This window comes from Marmota flaviventris, chromosome 15 (genome assembly GCF_047511675.1).
Source record: "Marmota flaviventris isolate mMarFla1 chromosome 15, mMarFla1.hap1, whole genome shotgun sequence".
Lineage (NCBI taxonomy): Eukaryota > Metazoa > Chordata > Mammalia > Rodentia > Sciuridae > Marmota > Marmota flaviventris.
In genome coordinates, this window is record NC_092512.1 from 28,830,508 (window position 1) to 28,854,126 (window position 23,619).

The following is a 23,619-nucleotide window of genomic DNA, read 5'->3' on the forward strand; positions in this document are numbered from 1 at the left end:
TGTTCCTATTTATGAATATTACTAGCATAAAATAGTAAAAATAGCTGTATTTTAAATAAATTGCGGTGGTTAATTTCAAATATAAGTTCAGCATTTTTACCCATATCCATCCACCATCAATCTAGCCATCCCAAACTTTGAATAAAAAAGGAGGACAAGGAAGGAACTTTCCTATTACCCTATTTTTACAATGCCTAAGGTTAGAGGGGTAAATTAATGTGTTGATGAAGATTTATACTGGAATGTCACTGGGGGATATAGTAGATTTATATGTATCTCTCATTTAACAATCATTTTCAAGTCTCACACAGTGAAGAAGAAAAATGTTTGATTATTTCTCTTCCCTATCAAGTGTGAGTTTGGGTAAAATCCAAAATCCATTGAATATTTGGAGGAGGCATATTTGGTATCTGTACATATTTATTACATACCTATAATGTGTGTGATTAGCAAGCGAACCTGAATTTTGACATAAAAATTAATGTACATCAAAACCACTTTTCTCAGGCTCTGTGCTAGGATATATGATGTAAAAAAGTCATTTTGTTAGAAATAAGGGCTGTACTCAGAAAACATGAACATTTGAATACCTGAACCATTGATTCAATAATGTGTTCTTTCTTTCTGTACTAGGGAATGAATCCTGGAGGCACTTACCCACTGAGCCACACCCACAGCCCTTTTTTAATTTTGAATTTTAAAATAGGGTCTTCCTAAGTAGTTTAGGGCCTCACTAAATTGCTAAGATTGGCTTTGGACTTGAGATCCTCTTGCCTCAGCCATCTTAGCCACTGAGATTACAGGCTTGCACCACCATGCCCAGCTTAATTTGTTCTTTCACTTTCTTATTCATTAGTTAGTTTGTAAATTCACCGAACAAGTTTGTTTTGATCTAGTCTTTAATTTTCCTACATTTTAGTTTTCATTAATTTGTTAAAGACAATCACTGCAGCTACTATTGGGGGATCAACATGATTGATGAACTGAAGCCATCTTTAAATAATACTCCATCAAATCCTCTAAAAACCTAGGATGCTTTTTTTAAACCTGACTCCAGGCATTTTCAGAACATGTATAACTTGATTTTCAGAGCAAACTTCTCTATTTGGTTTCAGTGAAAACACAGTGAAGTATGGAATGATGAATTTTCTTGATGTATTTATTCATTATGTCTACTGAATTTTCTAGCTTGCTTGGAAGCATTATCAATATTTATGACTAAACTTCAATCAAATTTTAAATCAATATAAACTTGTAAAGCTCAAGTATAGCATAACCTTTCTTTTAGCATACAAAATATAAACCCTAGTTTGAATATAACTTCTTTGTGTGTTTTGAAAATAAACATAAAGAAGCAATGTCAGTATATAAAACAAAAAGTTTAGAGTGACAAAAAGTCATGTTTTAAAAATAGAGTATTAATATTTGAAAGGAAACTTTGATGGTATTTAGTAATTTTACCTTGGGGAATTTTTTTCCCCACTTGGGCAGCCAAAGCTTCAGTGATTCTGTTTGTAACACTTTTATGAGTTTTCATGCTATTATCATTTGCTTAAGACTCCTTTAAATTGACAGTCACTAGTTAAAGTTAAAATTTTTTTCAAAGAGAAATGTCATGTCACTAATGAAAACTTATATTCCCTGTCAGAAGATGGAAATGTAAAAATCTGATGAAATGTTTCTCCACCGCATAAAACAGAACAACTTGAAAACATCTTTTCCATTCCTCTATTATTCACCGACTGATCCTCAACTGTTCCCCAAATCTCTGCTTTGTAAACTCTGAAAATTGGCATTTGAAATTGACTTTACTGTTGGCCATAGAGACCAAATGGATTGTATGTTCAGGCGGGACAAGTAAGGGGAGTATTAAAATCATGAAGCTTTGGAATAGCCCTAATTTATTTAATTCTATTCTTTTTAAAAAGTTTAATGCATATTTCTGTGAAGTATTAGCTATTTTGCTGAATTCTAATTTGGGGGGTATTAGGGCTTAAACCCAAGGGGAACTTTACTACCACTGAGCTACATCCCCAGGCTTCATTTTATTTTTGAGACAGCACCTCGTTAAGTTGCTGAATCTGGCCTTGAAATTGTAATCTTCCTGCCTCAGTATCCAGATTCTAGAATACTTTGATGCTTTTTTAGGTCACTACCAGGGCACAGAAATCTGTCTGACCCAAGTTATGTGTCCCTTCAGTTCTGAGCCTGCTTACTAACTAATCTTTGATCCCAGTGTAATTTCAGTGATATACAATAAACCCATACATATATTTTCAGTTCCTTTTAGAATTTCATCTTATTTATTCAAAAAAGACTTGGTCTCCTAAATAGATCTGCATCTTACAGAGATCATTATTTACCCTCTGTATACTAGGGTCATATAAGAGCACAGTGAAAGGAACCTGGACTCTAAAACTTTACGAATTGATCTCAAAAGTCAAAGAAATCAAATATGAAAAAAATACATTGGATACAAAAAAACTGTCTTCACAAGATTCATGGGAGTGAAATATGATTAGGCTCTTAAGTAGTCTAAATAACACATTATATATTTTTAAATTTAAGTGTGGCAAAATGTATTTTTTGAGATATTTAAGCCATTTTTTTCTTTAAAACATCTATATTATCTCATTAATAAATGTATTAAATTAACACTTCTTCTTCAAGTGGTTAATTTTAAATAGTCATCTTTAGCTGGACATGGTGGCACACACCAGTAATCCCAGTGCTCCAGGGGGCTGAGGCAGGAGGATTGCAAGTTCAAAGCCAGCTTCAGCAATTTAGCAAGATGCTGTCTCAAAATTTAAAGGGGGGGGGGTGCTAGGGATGTACTTCAGTGGTTAAGACCCCTGAGTTCAAACCCCAGCATCCAAAAAATTAAAATAAAATAAAATAGCTGCGGTGGCCTTCCTGGTTGGGAACTGCTAAAGAGTGAAGTCTCATATAATACATTGAGTAACTAGTTCACTTACACTATTCACCTACCATTAATGAGATCAACATAACCACTGCTCATGATGGCCACTGGTGAAAGTCTTCGTGTTTCTGTGTCAGTATCCAAGCTTTCAATAACCATCATTGCATATTCCATACCAAAGCACTGATAGCTCTGCCATTCTGGAATGTATTTACAGGTAGAATCTCTAATAATTCCTAGAAACATACATAAATGCATTTTAGAAGTAACCTTTTTGCAAAATATTCACATACCTTATTTTTGATATGAGATTAGCAAAAAAAGTAGAGCCTATACATTATTGGTTAATTTTAAATCAAGCTTTGGAATAGCCCATTATAAAAATAGCACATTATAAAAAAATGTGTTTCATTTCATGAACTTAAGTCTAACAATATAAGTTCCAACAAACCTTTATAAGGTGCTTTCTCAGTGACAGGAATTCTACTTCCATTCAAGAATGTGAGCATCACCTTAGGAATTCTGTAGTCTCCAATTCCTAGTTGACTATTTCCATTCCACTCATATTCTGCTTGAGGTATCACTGAACCAGAATTCCCTAGAAAGGAGCCATCTAAATCTTTAAGAAAAGATTTCCTTTTGGCATCACAAACCATGTCTACACAATCAGATGGATTCACTTTACTAGGAAAAAAAGGAAAAAAAAATGAATGATTTAGTTCATTGTGCTAAAAAAGCAAGATGAATATATTTGAGTAGTTGACAAGAAGGTTTAAAAATATTGATTGATCAAATCCTGCTTCCAAAGGATTTAAAGTGGTACCAAGTAGCATATACAATTAGCATTGTAATGAGGTCTGCTTTTCCATTGTACTGATTTGTTTCATTACCATGAATTCATTAATATTTCAAAATGACAAGTTGTACCTGTGGGATATAAAATTAGAATTCCAATGTGCTATTCCATAATTGTTGAATGATAGATTTCATTTTGTGCATGGTTCATAATATACTAACTTTGCCCTATATAGCAGGTGAATGGTTAGTCTGTTGTACAAGACATCTGAAATCCCTATCTGAGCCAGGAAGTCTTTATTATTTTTCCCTCCCTTTTTGTCTTTGAAAATTATAAAGTATTGCTTTATAATCTAAATATTTTGTGAAAATTCAGCCTCTTCCTATTCTGAACTCGTAAGCTTTTCACCTATTACAGATCATTGCATAATCTCATAGACCTTTGTCTATCATAGACAGATACACTTAGGTTATGATTTTTATGCTACATATTGGTGACTATTCTGTAGATTACTATAAGAAATGAAGCATTATAAATGTGTCATGCAGTTCAATCATACATGATACATTAACTTCACCTTGAGTTACCTGGAGTGTTGATTGTTCCCTGCCATAATAATAAAATAGATGCCAAAGTGCAATATATCGAATATTCAAATTATATACAGTATACAGAGAATACCATGATACAGACTGTAAAGAAATATATTTCATATCAGAGTTATAGCAATTGTGTTATAGGAGTGGAAAGCTTAGATCTTATTAGGTTGTATCTAGCATATCTCTCCTTTTCAGTTGTTGTAAAAGGAACATGAGCTGTAAATTGTCCCTTACTGTGATATTCTAGTCTGTAAGAAGGATTTTAATAAGCATTTCTGTTATTCGTGTAGTCTTCGTATTCAGGTACATGCAATGTGCTTTTGGAAGAGAATTTGTGAGTAGACTGCTTGGTGGCACACTTTTATTCCAAGGCTGTGAGCTTAGTTAAGATTCACAGAAACAGAGCCTGAAAGGTGGATTTTTGTGTGAGTTATGGAAACAGCACTCTCAAAAGGAGGGAGAGAGGCCACCTGGAGAAAAATAAAGAAGATGACTGTGGTCTTTAGGTTAGTTTCATTCTGATTCCATGGAAACCTCTGCAACTTGAAATGCATTATAGTAATTTGAAGTTATTACTTTAAGACACAGAGCCAGCCTTATATTCCTGAACTGATTGATACTGCAATGTGGCTTTGGATAAAATCAAAATTCTGAAAAAAGCAGGCAATCATGGGCTGTTATGAACCAATGTTTAAAGCATTACTTAATAAAGAAGATCTGAGAGAGCACCAACAGCATCCACTAGAAGTGTGTATCTCAAAGGATTTGTTATATTAAAATATAATATTAAAAGCATAATATTTTCTTAATGATATGAATATTAAAATTATAAATTAAATCTGAAAGATTCAATGTCAACTAAATAGAAACTATCTAGTGAGGAAGAAGGGCTCTATTGATCCAAAAAACACTGTAGTTCAACAATTATTAAATTGGTAAGTGTTGGGCTATCATCAATGTAGAATCAGATGAAGTCAAATTACTTATGAAATATTGCATTTTTGAGTAATGTCTACTTAATTACAGAGAATTATTCATTTTTTCTCCCCTAAACTGAAAATGGCCAAAGATTTCTGATAGAATTTTTCTTTCTTCCAATATTGTTTACATCTAAATTCCTGGTCTATACTAACTGTAAAAAACATCAGTATTGGTTTTGTTCTTCTATGTCATAGAATCTAAGTGACCAGCTTCTATAAATATTCTGATATCAACTGATTTTATAAGCAGAAAAACCACTGTTTCAAGTTTCTGTGTATTTATAATCACAGTGATTAGAAAGACTGATATTTAATTTCCAAGCACATTTTGGAGTGCCTGTGATAGGATATTTGGAAAATAACAGGTAGCAAAAATAAATAAATAAATAACAAAAAGAGAGGAAATGAGATACATCTTATCCTTTAATAACTATTAACAGAGAGGTATCAAAGTAAAATACATTTCAGACCCTGTCTCATCTTTTATATTTAATGACCTTCCATCTTTGTTGTTTGTAGTGCTAGGGATTAAGCCCAGACCTTGAATATGCTAGGCAAGCCACTCTACCACTGAGCTACACCCCCAACATTTTTTTAAAAATTTAAAATTTGAGACAGGATCTCTACATTTCCCAGACGTTCCTGGAACTTGTGATCCCCCTGCCTCAGTCTCTAGTAGCTAAGATGACAGAGTGTAGTACCATGCCCAGCAATGCTGATGTTATTGATAATACATAGAAATAAAAGTGAAAATATATATTAAAGCCCAGTTTTAATATATATTGGCTTCTTTGCAACTGGGGAAACTTAGATTTAGATTATTTAAAAAAAATTTTTTTTTTAGTTGTCAATGGATCTTTTATTTTATTTATATGCAGTGCTGAGGATCGAACCCAGGGTATCACGCGTACCAGGCAAGCACTGTACCACTGAGCCACAACTCCAGCCCTTAGATTTAGATTATTAAATTCTGAATTTTTAAAATTCTGATTAAAGTTTTGTAGAAGTTAGTTATTTTAATATACAATTTTCTCAGCTCTTTAACAGAATAGAGGGAGAATGGAAAATTATAAAGATAGGAAAGAAAAAACTGAGTTTTCTAGTATTTTACCTTATGTCAGGCCTATGTATAAATATTTTGGATTGTTCAATAGTATCAACCAGTTGAATATTCTTCACATGGATTGGATGTTGTAAATCCTCATTTAAAGGATTAGTAATGAATATCACATTAGTTTCCCCTGAACAAACATTCTTAAATCCAATGAATGTTGAATCTAAAACATAAATAATACAAAAGTAATTATTTTCTCTGGAGAAAGCAGTAAAACAGATTCATTTCATGAACATTTCATCTGACACATCCTTTGCCACTTTTTTGTACATAGAGCTCTTCCCTGATATGGTAAAAAAACAAAAAAGTTACCATTATTTATGGTAAAGTATTGCTGCCCTATATATATATACTACTGGATAATCATCTCCCACATATTCTCTCAACTTGGCTCTGTGACTTAGTTTGGCCAATGGGACAAGAGTAATTGACAGAAACCTGGAGAGTACTTGGGTATTAGGGCTGGCTCTCTCTTGATGCTCCTGGGAATATTTTAAACATATGAGTAAGTACAAACATTCTGTATTAGTTGACTTTGCATCACTATGAACAAAATACCTGAAATGAACAGCTTAGAGGAGTTATTTTGACTCATGGTTTAAGAGCTTTAGTCCATGTTGGGCCAACTCCATTGCTCTTGGCCCAAGGTGAGTCAGAAAATCATGGTGGAAGGGCATGGTGGTGGAAGAGTACTGCTCCTTTCATGGCAGCCAGGAAGAAGAGAGAGAGGAAGGGATTACAAGGAAGATGAACTCTTCCAGGGCATGCTCCAGTGACCCACTTCCTTCAGCTATGCCCCTCTTGCCAATATTTACCACTCAGTTTATTCAAAATAGGATGGACTAAAACTCTCATAATGCAATTGTTTCAACTCTGAACATTCCGTCATTAATACAGGAGCTTTTGGGAGATACCTCACATCCAAAACATAACATACTCCCATCACCCCAGTGAGTAGACAGTATTACTGAGAGTAAGCATGAACCACTACACATGAAAGTAAGACTATCCCTGACTAAGCAGGCCATAGCCATCCTGTAACTGGATGGCAGTCTTATAGAAAGCCCAGTTAAAAACAGCAGAACAACTAACTACGTGGCTGAACAAGGCTCAAATTTCCAGTCCACAGACCATGAGCTAATAAATGGATCTTAAAAGCTTCTGAGTTGTGGGGGTGGTTTGTTATGCAGCAAAGCCTAACTGAAAAACTATTTCACTCTTGGCTTCTTTGCATATTTTATGTGGAAAAAAAAAAGAAAAATGATTGAATCCAAAAACTCAATCTCCATTGTCCTTAAAAATCCAGTAACTCAAAATACATAAAAGCAAAATGTGGCCTCTAAAGTTCATAAAGTAGGTATTGTAATATACTACCCTTCTTAATTATATTTTCTCTTAAGAAGAGATATTATATATGAATATGAATCTATAGATGAGTATTAATCAAATGCCACAGTAAAAGATGCTGTTTGTATTTTGCCTAGATCTCTTTTACTGGGGCAGTGCATCCAATCCCTAGCTCTTCTTGTAAGTGTTGGCTAAAAAACACATATAACTGTCTTCTCTAAAGAATTTCCTTGGTCACTTGAGAGTCTCTCACCTCAGAGATTATGTACTCCTCGCCACCATTAATACAGGGATAACTATGACTGACTGGTAGGAGATATGGAAGACACTTAGGAAAAATATAGAGTGTAATTTGTGTGCCACAGCTCTCTGAAATATCAGATAGAAGTTGGACTCCAGTTGAGGATATATACTTGCTTAGTTTTTTCCTATAACTTATCCTATTTCTCTCATTTTCTCACTCCTAAAAGCATACTTTCAATAAACCACTTGCATAAGGATTTCCACTTCTGGTTCTACTTCTAGCAGGTGGATTAATCTGTAGAAGTGGGTATAAAGTACATGTACTGCTTACAGAAATCATTCAATATAGAAGAATTCCTGGGAAACCAATGGAATAGAAAAATTTTTCAGTAGATGTCAGCCAATCTTTGTCCTTAGCTATCCCAGTTATTTCCAAATAAACTCATGAACTGAGTATCCTTGGTGGTGGAGATAGAGGCTCTGTGTGGATTCAAAACATGGGACTCCTTCTTGGAAAGGTCAATAGAGTTATTTCTACCATTTAGTGTCTGACCTAAATTTCTCGGCACAGAAAACAAAGCTGAGTCTTTAGTACATTCCTCATGAAGCCAATTAATTAATTAAATTGAAATTGATTATATCAGATTTACTCTACCCTGGAAAGGGTAATAATTCATATTGACTGGTATTGATATGTATTCCTAGTATGAATTTTCCTTTATTGATCATAGAAATTCAGTAAGTACTACCATCCTGAGACGTAACAAGGTGATCAAATTACCTAGGATTCTCCACAACATCACCCTGGACTAATAATCCAGTTTTGGCAAAATGGATATAATGGTGGGCATACAACAATGGGACCACAATGGGAAAATTGCTCAAGTAAAGTACTACAGCATTTGGAACCTGTTATCCCAACAGACTGATAGAATAGTCTCTTGGAGGTACAACTGTGGTTACTAGTTTTAGAAATGACAACCTGGAAAAATATGTTAGTAACTTAAAACCAACAGCCATTATATAAATATACAAAACAATAGAATACATGGTACCAAAATCTAGAAGCAGGAATAACCTTATGTCTGGAAATCTACTTGGGAAATTTGGCTTTAATCCTACAATTTTATTTATTTAGTTAGTTTTATTTTGATTATTGTTATTATTATTATTAATATTGCAATGCTAGGTATTGAACCCAGGACTTCACATGCTAGCCAAGCACTCTACCATTGAGCTACATCCACATCCCCAAATCCTACAATTTTAGATTATATGCGTCTTGAGGTCAGAGGGCTCAGAGGGAGAGTGTTTCCACCAGGGTATATAGTACATGTCCCAATAAACATAAATCTATGGATACCTCAGGAAGCCATATGGTCACTTTGGTGACAAATAAGGCATTTATCATCTAGGAGAGGTAACTGGCCCTAGTCACTATGGAGAGGTAGGCCTACTACTACATAAGGAAGGCAAGGAATACTTACATGATCCACTGGGGTATATGCCCAGTGTTAGCTATAAATAGGCAAGTACAGAAATCATGGTTTTATAAGGGACCTTTTAATAACAGGGCTATTCTACCAGGCAAGCTATCTTGACCAACAAAATTGTTAGCTAGGGAAGGAAATACAGAAAGGATGATGGAGGACAGATATGTATCACTTATGATCAGAGGACCAGCTTTGTGTGATAATATCCTTCTTAAAACTTTCCCCAGAAATTGTGACCATGTAGAATAAACTTAAAATAACTGGTGGAACAAACTTCATACAACTAACTTAACAAAAAATGCAGGCAGACGAAAGTGGCCCTAGGAGTGAACTGAAAAGGATATATAGGCTAGCAAACCCATCTCCCATCTCTATGAGTATTGGTTGTTAACTGCTCAGAGCTGTCATCTTTTTCAGAGAATTAGCTTTAGCCAAACAGGAGCAACATCACCCAAGAAATTAAAGCCTTTCCCACGGTGCAGCTATATCCAAACACAGATTAATATGGAGGTACAAGTGTCCACTCCTCATCCCCCAAATGTAAGGCAATTTTTTGGCAGTTTATATTCCAGAATTCTCTGATGGGATCAATTGAAGCTATATTCCAGCTTTTACAACATACTTGCTGAACAACTTCCCTTACTTTCTCCTTCTTCAGTACCTTTCCCTTGAGCATTCTTTCAATAATCTGCTAACACAAAAATCCTCATCTAAAGTTCTGCTTCCAGGAAATCCAGCCTAAGTCAACCATCTTTCATATGCTGTCTTTTAAGTCAATGGCTTATGAAAGAAGAACAGTTATTTATGTTTCTTCCAGTAATTTTACTTTTAAGACTCCATTTCATAAGGAAATTTTTAATGCTATCTATATATTTACAATATTTTCAGGATATATTTTTTATTTAAAGCAATATGTGTTCAACTAAAATCCATGCAGCATGTTATATAATGTTCTCTGAGGGTATTCTCAGTGCAAGAATCAGTAAACAATGATGATCACATGCTTAACATTTCTGAGACCTAAAGTTTTGAGGAATAATATGTCAAACCTTATATATCTAATTTATGAACCACTTCATTCAAAGAAACACTGGGTTAAATTAACAGGGAAGAGAGACTTGTGAAACAAATAGTGTGGCACAGTATACTTAACAGGTAAAATGAAAATGATGTATTCACACATTCATTTATATATAATTATTTTAAATTTCTAAGGAGGCCATCTGTTTCAGTGGACTTTGTGTCAGGAGAATTTTAATTCTAGCTTTGCCAATAATTGTGGCAATTTCATAAGATTCTTAAGTTCAGTTGTAAAAGGAGACAGTAATACATCATCTTACTTATCTGAAAGGGCTTTTGCAAATGATATTAAATCACTCTACCAGTGTTATTTTATGTTGTTTTGGAAGAAAAATTAAATGCCATTCTTCAATACATAAAATATTTTTCTGGGAAACCATTCTTGAAATTGCCCCTGCTGTCTAATTTCTTTTCTTAATATTATTGAGAGATTCATATAAAATTCATTTAAATAGTTTTTACTTAAAATAAAATATTATTAGTTATGCAGTACTTTATATATTCATTACAGAACTTAATTGTATGGATTCATAAAGTCTGTGTTTAAACTTGCCTGAGACATCCAAAAGGCCACTGATGGCATTGTAACTCATGATCCCTGCATGGGGCTTCCGGGGTGACATGTTATGAGCTGAAGCAAAGGTAGGCCAACAAATCCCACTTCTTCCACCTTTTACAGAAAGAAAAAACGTTAAAAGAATGTGAATATGCATTTATGTGAACGTCAACTTTGAAATTTCAAGTTTTCACCTGAAGGAGGTCTGGAACTCCGATGTGCAGCAGTGAGCTCAATATTGGGATCATCATTAGTTAGAACATCAGAACAATTAAATTCAGGGCTACTTCCAACAATTAATGAGCTCTGTTTTTTAAAAAGTCAAACAATATAGTGTTAATAACAGTGCTTCCTAAATTAAAACCCAATAATCAATAATATTGAATTCTACAGTAGCAAAGCAACAACCATACATTTTAGAAATGGATCATACTTTAAACAAAGATGAAAAAGGTCTGATTGCTGCCCCAACTGGAATGATACTCAAAGGAAGAGATATAATGATATAATGACATGTTATGTTTCTGTGATAGCAATATAACCAAGGCACTGTAGGATCTTGAAGTGAAGGAGATGTTGTCTTGAAACACCTATGCTGTTTCAAGAAAGGCTTTATAGTAGGAGTGAAAATTTAACGAACTGTTGAAAGATTAGTAAATGAAAAACAAGAATAGGTGAGGGAAGGCAGAGGAGATGTAGGAATAAAGTTTTTTGGCAGAGGGCATGATGGCAAAGCCAGAGAGGTGTGGATTAAACCGAAGTCAAGGAGATTATTTTTATTAAATAACTATTTTATTTCAATAACTCTCCCTTTCTCCTTATTCATTTCTTACCTTAACCTGTACTGTTTTACTGGAAATTTTGTGAGAAACAGCAGCTGGCATGTAAATCATTGAAAAAATAGCCATTCCATTATCAACCAGAGTCACATTATAGATACGCACACTCTCTGTGGTCTGCAAAACAATTTGGATGTTACATACTGCTAAGAACAATCGTAAAAGAAAATAATCACCATCTTCAGTCACATTTACCTGAAAGTAAATTCCATAATCCCAGCATGTCCAAATAGTAAATCCCTGTATAAGAGAACATCCAGGAAGGCCATCTTGGTTCATATAGATGCCATATAAACCTCCATGGGCTTCATTGCCAAACCAGTTTTCCATGGGATTAGATTTTCCTTGACAGAAAATACAGACACTGATAATTAATATTACAAGTGTGCTACCTTGGCTTAATAAGCAGTATCAAAGTTCACAAAATTTTATGTGTGTGAATATATACTACATATGTATGTATATATATGTATGTATATATGTATATGTATATATATTTCCAATGTAAATTTTAATGAGATGATCTAATGTTTTTATGGCTTACCCTACTTATTCTTTAACTTTATATAATTTGTCTCTTCACTGATACTCAGTATAATTGGATATTCATTTGTAAAAGTTTGATTTAGTGTTAGCACTCTAATTATTATATCTGTTTAGACAACCATGAGTTTTATCAGAAAGAGGATGGGGATTAGACTCAAACAAACCTAAACCTGAAATACAATCAAACCACTTGCTATCTGTAAATGCTGCCCCTGCCCACTTCTTTGTTGCTGGCTCTTTTTGGTCAGACCATTTTCAAGAGTCACTTCCTTAAAAGGCTCTCCCTGACCACTTGATTCAAAATAGCACTTCAGTTACTTTGTATTGTCTTAAAATCTTTTCACTTGATATTTTATTTATTATTTGTGAAGTATTATTTTCTCCTTCCTACTAGAATGTAAGCTTCACTGGAGAAAATGCTGTGTTAGGCTCATTCATCACCATCATTCCTGAATCCTGAACAAAAATTCAGAGATAGGTGCTCCTTAAATATTTTTTTAATTGATTTTATTTTTCTAAATACATGATAGAGGAATGTATTACAATTCTTATTACACATATAGAGCACAATTTTTCATATCTTTGTATAAAGTATGTTCATGCCAATTAACTAAGTATCTTGTTCCACCTGGTGAATACACCTGTTATTTGTTCTCCACTGATCTGTAGAATTCAATAAACAAGAAACCAACATTATTATTATATAATCTGAGATATGATACTTTACCACATAAAAAATAAACAAATAAAGGTACTGTGTCCAACTACAACTAAAAACAAAATTAAAAAATAAAAATAAAATGTATGGTAGATCAAAGATAACTTTATACTCATCAACAGTATTAAATATTTTTTAATTGTTACATGCAGGATCTGGGAAAGTTGTTTAACCTTTTAGAATCTTAGTTTCTTTGTGCATAAAAAATTTTAATGCCTAATTCAGATTTTTTTTCCCCAAATGAAATGAAACAAACCACACAAGGTGTCTTGTAAATACCCTCAGTAAATGAACCTATATGCTCATTATTAATATACAACAAAATTAAAGTGGGTCTTAATGAAAGTTTTATGTATGTATGAATCAGATCAATAACCTCAATAACTAACTTCATCTCCAAATATGCATAAGTTGAATGATTGTCTTCACAGAGTAGCCAGTGATATTTAGGACAGCTGTCTTGCTTGGATCCTCTGGTATCTGAATTCCTTCTGTCTTCTATTGATTTTCCCTTTTTCCTAGTCGTTTGAGTTTTATGTTTTATTTATGACCTGCCTGGGTTCAGTTTTGTTCCTCCATAAGAAAATGCTTACATTTTTCTCTCTGAACCCACACAATATAGCCCATGTAAAGGATGACTCTTCCCCTGAACCTATCGCTGTCCCCTTCCTGGCAACGCAGACTCTTGTCTGGGATGGACTGGATAAACTGATAAAGGTTACAGAAACTTAATTCCCCATTCGTTGGTAATGTTTTGTATTTCAATTGCTATAAATCCAAAACCTTCTTATAAACATTCTCAATTATTTAGTGAGATCAATATAATCAGTGAAAACTGCATTACATGGCATTATATATATTAGTAAATATTCATATTCAAAGGCCATATTTGATTTTCATAAAACCATTAAAACAATGTCTTAAAAGTTGTTGAGAAATTGCAGATTTTAATTTTTTATGTCAAAGAAAAGCTACTTTGAGTTGTTAGAAACAAATATTTAATAAGCGCATATATGAAGGAATCAAATACACCAACAAAGTTGTTTTATTTCATTGAAATGTATCTTGGACAATAATAAAATTAGCTTGTGAATAATTTTTGAACTGATAGAGAAAATACTGATCCAGATAATCTTAAAAATAACTAACTCCTTAACTGGTATACTAATAAAAACAGGTGAATCTTATGTTATGTAAATTATACCTAATAAAGTTACTAAAAATGATGCCAGCTGAAATTTTTTAAAATCAATTTTAAAAGGCACATATTTTTTTCAGAGAAAGTCCTATTTCATTTAACTTTAAGTTTATAAATAGATAAAGCTGAAAGTATCTTATAAATGGATTATACACAATCAACATTATATATCCCATTCTACACCTTCCACTTATTCTGAAGATTTCTCCATATCACACACAAATCTTTCTTACCTTCTTGCTTAAATGGGTGCAGGGCTCACCTGTTTGACATATACAACTAGACCTCCATTAAGGGACACAGGGTGGTTTTCAACTCTCTGCTAGTATAGACAATGATGTGATTTTTAAAAAAAACCTTGTTTACAAATCATTTTTGAAGTATGTAAAGGCAACTAGCTAGATTACTAGCAGTGGAAATGCTAAGTTAAAAGTAAATGCACAGATAAATTTTGATAGCTATTGTCAGATTCCCTTATGTGGAGGTCATTTTGTTTTGTCCTTCAACTGGCAATGTGTAGAATTTCCTGCTTCCCTGCAGCCTTGCCAAAAGAGTAGATGTTTGGTTAGTTCTTGGTTTTTAATAATCTAATAAAGATATTTGACCACTATTTGTGTCCTTTGGCTTTTTTATGCATCCATGTTTAATACATGAATAGTGGGCATTGATTCTATTAAGGCAGAAACATAGTGTCATGTCCCTACAGTATGTATCTTTATTTACCACAGAAGTATTATGTCTGTGCAAGTGGTAGTGGAATGAGGTGCTCAATGTTTCATTACCAATCAAATCAAGAACCTATGTTGCTACTGAGGTTTTTAAATTCTAAGCTTAGAAAAACCAAATTTTCCTTAAAAGCCTAAAAAGACTTTTATTTAGACTCAATATTTTTTATTTGAAATAATTGAACTTGTTGAGTTTTTTTCAGTGTCCAGAAGGCTGACATATCACACACTGAATGAACAAATAATAATTTTTCATTTTAACCACATTTGGACAAGTTATTTCCTAATTTTAGTGATTCTATGTTAAGACTTACTTGAGCAAGGTTCACCATCAATGCGGTATCCTGCTCTTCCAAATCCAGCAACTACATTATTTTGTAAGACTGTATTGGTCCCTTTATTTATCTAGCACAAAGATAAATACTTTGGGTTAGGTTATTACACAGTTATCCAAGGAGAGCAAGCATATAACAACATACTTGTGAAAAACTTTAATTATGATAACACTTTTCAGAAGAAATCATTCACTCCATTTAAAATCATCACATCCTTATTAGAAAACGGCATTACGCAGATTTTAAAAAATCTCAGTCACAAAATATATTGAATATGATTCAACATTTACAAGCTGTAGGACAAATCCCAGTATTATAGGAATATTACAATGATGTTATTACTCTTTTTAGTCATATTTTATTAACAATTTGATCAATTTATTTTAAAAAGACAAGGCAATTAGTGTGTGCTGTAGGATTCACTGGTGACATTCACTGGTAAATCTGTTGAACTCAAAATCTAGGTTAGCACAGTGAGCTGTCAGAGTGGTAGAAATGAAAGTATAGATCGCAGAAGTTTGTTCCTTATTTATAGTATCAGCAAAACAATAAAAAGGGGGGAAAACCCTTAATTATTTAAAACACTCTAACTTTCCATATGGGGGAGGAAACTAAACCAGGGTTAAGAAGTAACATGCACAAAGCACTCAGTCAATTAGCTGCAAAGAGAGCCTGTACTCAAACTTCAGAATGATAAATAATATTGGGGAAAAAGGAAATAAGAGAACTATTTAAACCAACAGATATCAACTGAAAGAAAAAAAAAAAACAATGGCTATCAGAATTCACACAATATATTTTTAAAAGTTTATTCACTCCTTCAGTTAACGCAAACATTTTATTTATTAGTTCATCAATCTCTAAGGAAGAAAAAACTTTCAACAACATTTTGGGATTGACAATTCCTACATAAATTATGATTATAATTATAATTTTACATAGTTATGAATTTGTTTTCACTACCTCAATAGCTGCATGCCAAAGAGTTGAAGTTAAATCTTTTCTGTTCTGATAGGTTCCTGGCCAAATAGAAAGTGCAACCAAATTTCCTCGGACTCTGTTGGCATCCCCCCATATTCTTATGCCTATAATAAAAAACAGAAAGAAAGAAAAATTCCCCCCAAATACATATGTTAATTTATAATCAATACTATCAGATAAGTATAAATAACCTTGCTTAACCTGGTAATATCTTTCGTTTTTTCATGAAATTATTTATCTAGTTAGAGTCTGATTTGATTTTAGAGTGAATCCGCTGAACACTTTGATATTGAACTCTCTACCCCTTCAACAAACTACTAGAATTAGAATCTTCTGGGGTACTTGTAAAATAGGTGGGTTCATAGGTGTGTCTACCTCACATTTTAACAAACATGGACTTTTATGTTCATTAAATAAGTCTGTATTATGTTGTATACCAATATGAAACAAAACATACTTAAAACTATATGTATATATTTTTAAATAGATATTTAAATATTTTTAAATACTTTATCTTTATTTGTGATTAATCTTTATAATTATATGTGAGGAGATTTAAAAACATAGTCATGTAAATGCTTAGTGATTAGATAACTTACATTAGGTTGTGGTCTGGTAATAATTCTTCTGTACCCTAGGACTGTACTCTCCAGATAGCCATAGCCACATGTGGCTATTGAAATGTAAATTAAGTACAATTAACATTAAAAATTCAGTTCCTCAGACACAGTAGTCACAATTCAAGTGCTTATTAGCCACATATGGCTTAGTGATTACTGCATCAGCAGAGATATACACCCTTTTCATCCTCACAGAAAGATCAGTTGGACAGCATGGCTCCAGGGTTTACAGATAAGATTGCCTCAAAAGCACAGGCTACTCAATGGACATTATTATATTACCTTCCCCAACTGTAAAGTGAATGATGTTGTCATCTATGTCTAAGCCATCTGTCCCGAACACACCAATCGCTGGGGAGAAGCCATGGTAAAAAGCACAGCCTCGGATGTAAGATGAGCCATGGTCTTCAATCTACGAAATACCAAGACCCAGTGAGCATTAAAAATGCAAAATTAAAATATATTTAAAGGAGGTGATTTCCCAGGTCTTTTGATAGTGGATTTTTTCATCCTGGGAAATTTTCATGTGTCTTGAATTGATAATTAAATAAAACAAAAGACATATGCTTACTATCAATGCAAATTAAAAATCTCTCAAGTTCTTTTTTATGCATACATATTTATGTTATCACCTATGAAATGCTAACTTATTAAAATTATTTTTCACAACAGTGTATTTTATGATGAGTATTGAGAGTTTTCTTTCTTTCTTTTCTTTTCTTTTTTTTTTTTTTTTCTTATTACCAAAAATAGTCCTCTAGGCAAGGGGTCACCATTTAGATGTCTACAAGAATGAGTCAGTGAGCTGGTTAGGGTTTTCAACTTTAGACTTATAAAATTTTTGATTTCTACTAAGAAAATATGCTATTTCCCATTTTCCTTAAATCATCAGCCCTCTCAAAATATTTATTTTCTCACTTTTGAAAACATAGATATACAGACATGCTTATACTTGAGAAATGTAGGAAATATTTTAACAGGAACTGCTATTCTTGGACTTAACAAAAAAAAGTGGAGATATGAACCACTATTACAGATGTTTAATTATATTACTTTTCCTCCGGTTTTTACTGATGTTTAATAAATGCATGAAATAAGTGAATCAAATGCTGCTAAGTCTAAAAAGTTAATGGGTAATATATCCACAAAAGTTTTATTATAATAGATTATACATTTAGCTATTTGAAGATTTGATTACTTAGTTAAGTTAAATAGAAGTACAAATATTTTATTTTGAACATATGCAAAAATTAAGTACAAACCTGTCCTAGGTTAAGAAACGTTACAGCATATCTTGGATCAGTGCTATCCCTGTAGCCATCTTGACCACTGTGATAAAATTCCACATTACTAATTCTTGCGTTTCCTAGGGAAGGAGGAGATAAAAATAAAAATTTCCTAAAACAAATAGAATAAAACATTTTTGAAAAGTTATACAAAACTCTTCAAATTTTCATAGCTACTTTATTAGTTTTTCTTTGCTCCTTTAATCCAGAAAAGGCAGTATTTCTCAATTGTTTTATCCATTGTCCCTCTCCTTAGACATTTTTTCCTTGGCAATCTTCCTTCCCCATGACATTATAAAATTTTAATTACAGAGATATATCATATATCTGTTAATATACAGTGGCCCATTGAACAATCACAAACTATTGAAATAACGAAGTTATTTGTCCCAGAAGAACCAATTTTCTACCCCTTCAGGATAATATTTCCCTGTTGAGAATGCATACACAAAGCATGAGATATAATTTACCTGACATATCAGTCTTGATTCTATAAAGAGCTTTTAAGGGCATTATCTTTCAGAATCTCTTTTAGGATATATATTGCCAATTATCCACTAGTCAGTTTATAATAAGTACCATTAAGGTAACAAGAGATAATTTTTAGATTAGTTAGCAATAGCAATAACAATCCATGTGAGATTACTCTGTGTCAAATGCTATGCAATGGCTTAACAGACAATGTATGGTTTAATTTTATAAAGCATCTTATGAGTTAGTTAGAAGCTTTTATAATCTTTATCTTCTAGAAAAGGTAGTTGAGGCACATAAATTTATGCCTGAAAAACAACAGTAAAGGATATTTCTTTTTTAAAAAACTGATATATAATAGAATGCACTGAACAAGAATTGTGTTTACTAGAAGGGAAAAGCGAGTCTTGAAATTCAAGAGTCAGATACTGAATGTATGATGGAGAACATAAGAATAATAAGAGAGAGACAGAGAAGAAATGGTTACTACAGCATTGTAGCATCCACAGATGTGTTTTCTTTACTTATATCACAAAACTATGTATAGGACCAAGGGAAGGTTGGCATGAAAATATTGTCCATCATAAAATTTGAAATAAGACACAGATTAGTATCCAAGTTCAAAGCAACACCATTCTTTTAATCATCTATTTCTTGATATTTAAAGATGGATAATATTGATGCCATATCATTATGAAGATTAAATGAGATAATATGCACTTGATGTTCAGCATGATGCCTGTGATCTTGTACCATAATCATCATTACCACCATCGTCATTATTATCAGGTAAACTTCTGTTGGTAGATTATGACCAACAGTTAGAAGTTATATTGGGATAGCTTTTTGCTCAACTTAAAGATTTTCTAAAATTAAAGCTGTTGCTAAATAAAAGATGCAATATTGGAAATAAGAGCAAATGGCCTATTCCTGGTACCTAGATTATGGGATCCAAACATTAGCTTCCAAAAAAAGAATGAGGGATACTAAGAGAAAGAACTGATTCTGAGTTTCAGAAAAATAGTACACTTTGTGCTTGTCACATCATAAAGTGAAGACTTAGAAATACCAAGTCATGTCAAAAGGATTTAGGCATCAACATGAAAAGGTTCTGAAGACCGAAGATGAGATATTTTGAGTAATACCACAAAAAACAATCACAATCGATTAGAACACACAAAATATATTGAAATCTATGAGCTCATAAGGATACCAATAACAAAAACAACACAAGTAAAAACTCCTTGTCTCCTCTGGAGGACGCTTGGAATCAACTCATTTGGAAAATAGTCAATATGAGGAGAGAATCAAGCCTTTTCCTTGCATTTCCTATATGAACTGTCCTTCAAGTTCATTGAATAGTTGTTTAGGGGAACTTCTTTTTATAAGAAGTATTCAAGATTACAAATGAGATGTGAGTGGTAGAATTAATATGCCACCACTTTAAACCTCAGGGATTTAATGAATCTATGCAATGACTGTTAAAGATAGCTAACACCACACAAGGAGAAATGATCAGACATGTGTCTACTTCTAGAAAAATATATGCCAGCAGTATTGAAATATTCTTGCCTAAAAATTGAATCTGAGTCTGACCAAGTCTCTAGTTCTAACGCCTATGGGTAGGGCATATAGGGGAGACAGGAACTTTAAATTTCAGAAATGTAATCACTAAATTCCAAATTATTGGAAAATCTATAGGATAAATTGCCCAGATTCTTTTGTGAATTTCTATGGAAGAGAAATGAATCAGATGGATGGCACACACCTATAATCCCAGCAATTTGGGAGACTAAGGCAGTAGTTCGACGAGGTCAGTCTCAGAATTTACTGAGACCCTGTGTGTTGTAGATATTATAAAATAATTTCTGTTTGGGAAAGAGGTTGGCCTACCTATTACTTGAGGTTATTATTAATTTGATAATTTCTAGTGCCTATGAAGATAAAATAAATAGTCAATAATAAGGAATTCACTTGGAGGGTAATGTCTGAACTACATAATCACTTTTAACATTTTATTTTTCCATGTTATACTTTGAAGAGGTGAGAAATATTTAAGAAATAACAAAAAAATAGAAGAGATAATGTTATATTTCATTTAGAAAAATAAACTGAATATTATACCAACCTTTAAATGTCATCATATTTCCAGTGAATGAGCTGACCAGGATGCGTGCACCAAAAGAGTCCTTTGTCCAACCTGGGTAATCTTCACCAATTATTTTGATATTTCTAGTCAGTATGCCAACATCAGCTGCTAATGAGTAGCTCTGATCTGTTCCAGGGACTTGGTATCTTTCAGCTGCAACAGAAGGACAGTCAAGTGCTGATAATATCTGGCTTCAGTGGGTTCTTTACAGTTCACAGGCTAAACACCTTTCTAACATGCCAAAAGTCAACATACGAGTATGAATTTATTGGATTGGCATTCTTAAACATAGATAAATGGCAGACTGCAATCAATTATTATTTTATTAATAAACTGAAGAACAACAAAAATTTTTTTTGTTTACACTACAAAGATTATTTTTTTAGCAATTATAGTTAGTGCTTAACAAGACTTGAAAGTAGTGTGCAGTCACTTTAGATCATACATTAAGATGCTTTTGCGCAACAAATTAACTTATTATAATTTAATATATGAGAAAATGAATTAAAGATGCAAAAGAAAAAAAGATAAAAAACTTATCCAAGTCTCTGAGGAGAATTAGAAACATAGCTATTTCCCCTGACACCTGTATCTTGATTTACTCTACATTTCCTGAGGCATATTGTGTATCGACCATAATTTTTTATAAATATGTAGTAGCATATCAAACACAATCTTCACATTTATGTCTTAATGATTGGAAAAACAACCTAAATTACACTTTCTATTTCTAGAAATGTTATTCAGAACTTTAAGGATAATAGGCTCATTTCAAGCAGAGAGAAATGTCTGGTATTTTAAATGAAAGAATATAACATGTAAAACCTCAAAATACAATTGCTTTATGGTTAATTAGACCAACTGTTTTACAAATCATTATAACTTTATAATTAAGTGTTCTTCAACAAAACATTTTCCTTTTGATTTAAAGAAAATATGTGATACAGAAAGATAAATGCACGTGCCTCTATCAAAATAGCTCTTTGAAAGTTTTTCTAGATTTCTTTTTCATTCTGGTCAAATGTCCCTCAGTCTATTCTGCTGCCTCACATGAGAAACAAAAAACTGCTGAGAATCTTCCCTAACTTTACTTCCCTGTCTGCTCTTATTTCCTGAGATTCACATGAAAGGAGCCTGTAAAATGGAAATGCTGAAATGTTGGGAATGCCCTGCTCCTATAAGAGAAAAAAGTCATCAGATGATATTTACTTATTTTTTCTCTCCTTGATAATTAGAGTTTTAACATTTTATTATAGCTTGTCTAAAACCAATTAAAGTGAAAAATGTGTCCTTTGTTTTGGACCAAGGATTTTAAAATTCCATTGTGTATAATAATTTCCTAGAAGTTTGCATAGAATAGAAGATGTCAGGGCCTTACCACACAGAACGTGACATGGTGGGTCTTTGCTGAATATTTGCTCAATGAATTAATAAATGAATACATACAATAGGGACTATTGGTAGACAACACCTGAATAGTATCACCCCTTGGGTACCAAAGTCAATCTGTGTGAAATGCTCTGCTAAAATGTTTGTGATATATTTTATCAAAGCATTATAATTACAGAGTAGAGCACTAAAATGTGAACATTTCCAGACATTTTAATTATATATCTATTTGGTTCAAGAGCAGCCACTTACCAAAGTGAGTGTAGGAAAGGGTATCATTGAGGATGAGAATTTTGTTTCCATGCAGAATTTTAACAATACTTCTAGTTTCTGTCTGGTGAAGATCATAGCTTGTGGTTGTTATCACAATCTCTTCTCCCTCCTTAGAAAAATTCAAGTGCCAAATTGAAGAACAATTTTTAAAATAGGGTTAAATTTCTTAGACTATTACATAACTCTAATTTAAATTATATCTGATTAGCAATCATGGTATTATCAGAAAGAACTAAATGTACATTTATATCTCTAAAAATAAATATGCTATGTTTGATATTAAGAACTTTAAATTGATCCAGGTGCAGCATGCATGTCTATATTTCCAGCTACTGGGGAGGCTGAGGCAGGATGATCACAAGCTTGAGTCCAGTCTGGGCAATTTAGAGAGACCCAATCTCAAAATAAAAAAGGATAAATTAAATCTTTAGTATCACTAAATAAATAAATAAGTAAAAGGAAAGCAAATTCTAAATTGAGTTTTACCATTTACATTCTACCAAAATCTCTCACTTAACATAGCATTTTTTGAGCATCACTGGGCTTCTGATTTGTTTTCTTTCCAAAGGCTTAACATGTAAAATCACAGATTAGAAGTGAGGAGATGACCAAGATAAAAGTAAAACACATTAAAAACAATTCCATTGTCTCTTTTGCAAGAATTTGTAATAAAGTCTTTTAACTAAAGACTTTCATATTTTTCTTTTAATATCTATCTATCTATCTATATCTTTATATATTCTAAAGGATCATGAGACCATAATTTTTAATTATTAAATGCCTAAACAAACATTTTAGAGTGAACTATATAATATGTTCTCTACCTGCCAATCCACAGCTTCCACCAGAGACAGGACTTTGGAACCTGCCTCTGCAGTTTCTGACAGTTTAGTTCTATATATTGAATGTGGATGTCCATGAAGATCCAGCTCACCAAACACCCCTGAAGGAGAAAAATTTC

At 32.8% G+C, this 23,619-nt stretch overlaps 1 protein-coding gene across 1 annotated transcript in view; it reads right to left on the bottom strand.

The window, feature by feature from the left end:
• Positions 1-23,619, bottom strand: part of Pkhd1l1 (PKHD1 like 1) — a 140,432-nt gene that overhangs the window by 17,558 nt on the left and 99,255 nt on the right. The window contains exons 57-70 of the mRNA XM_027948491.2: positions 23,483-23,601; positions 22,638-22,767; positions 20,976-21,149; positions 18,353-18,456; positions 17,373-17,502; positions 16,453-16,574; positions 15,469-15,559; positions 12,163-12,311; positions 11,962-12,084; positions 11,323-11,434; positions 11,126-11,242; positions 6,407-6,572; positions 3,372-3,604; positions 2,989-3,156 (exon numbers count right to left, since the gene is read on the bottom strand). Coding sequence (XP_027804292.2) covers positions 2,989-3,156; positions 3,372-3,604; positions 6,407-6,572; positions 11,126-11,242; positions 11,323-11,434; positions 11,962-12,084; positions 12,163-12,311; positions 15,469-15,559; positions 16,453-16,574; positions 17,373-17,502; positions 18,353-18,456; positions 20,976-21,149; positions 22,638-22,767; positions 23,483-23,601 — 1,938 coding nt within the window. The remainder of the gene's footprint in view (positions 1-2,988; positions 3,157-3,371; positions 3,605-6,406; positions 6,573-11,125; positions 11,243-11,322; positions 11,435-11,961; positions 12,085-12,162; positions 12,312-15,468; positions 15,560-16,452; positions 16,575-17,372; positions 17,503-18,352; positions 18,457-20,975; positions 21,150-22,637; positions 22,768-23,482; positions 23,602-23,619) is intronic.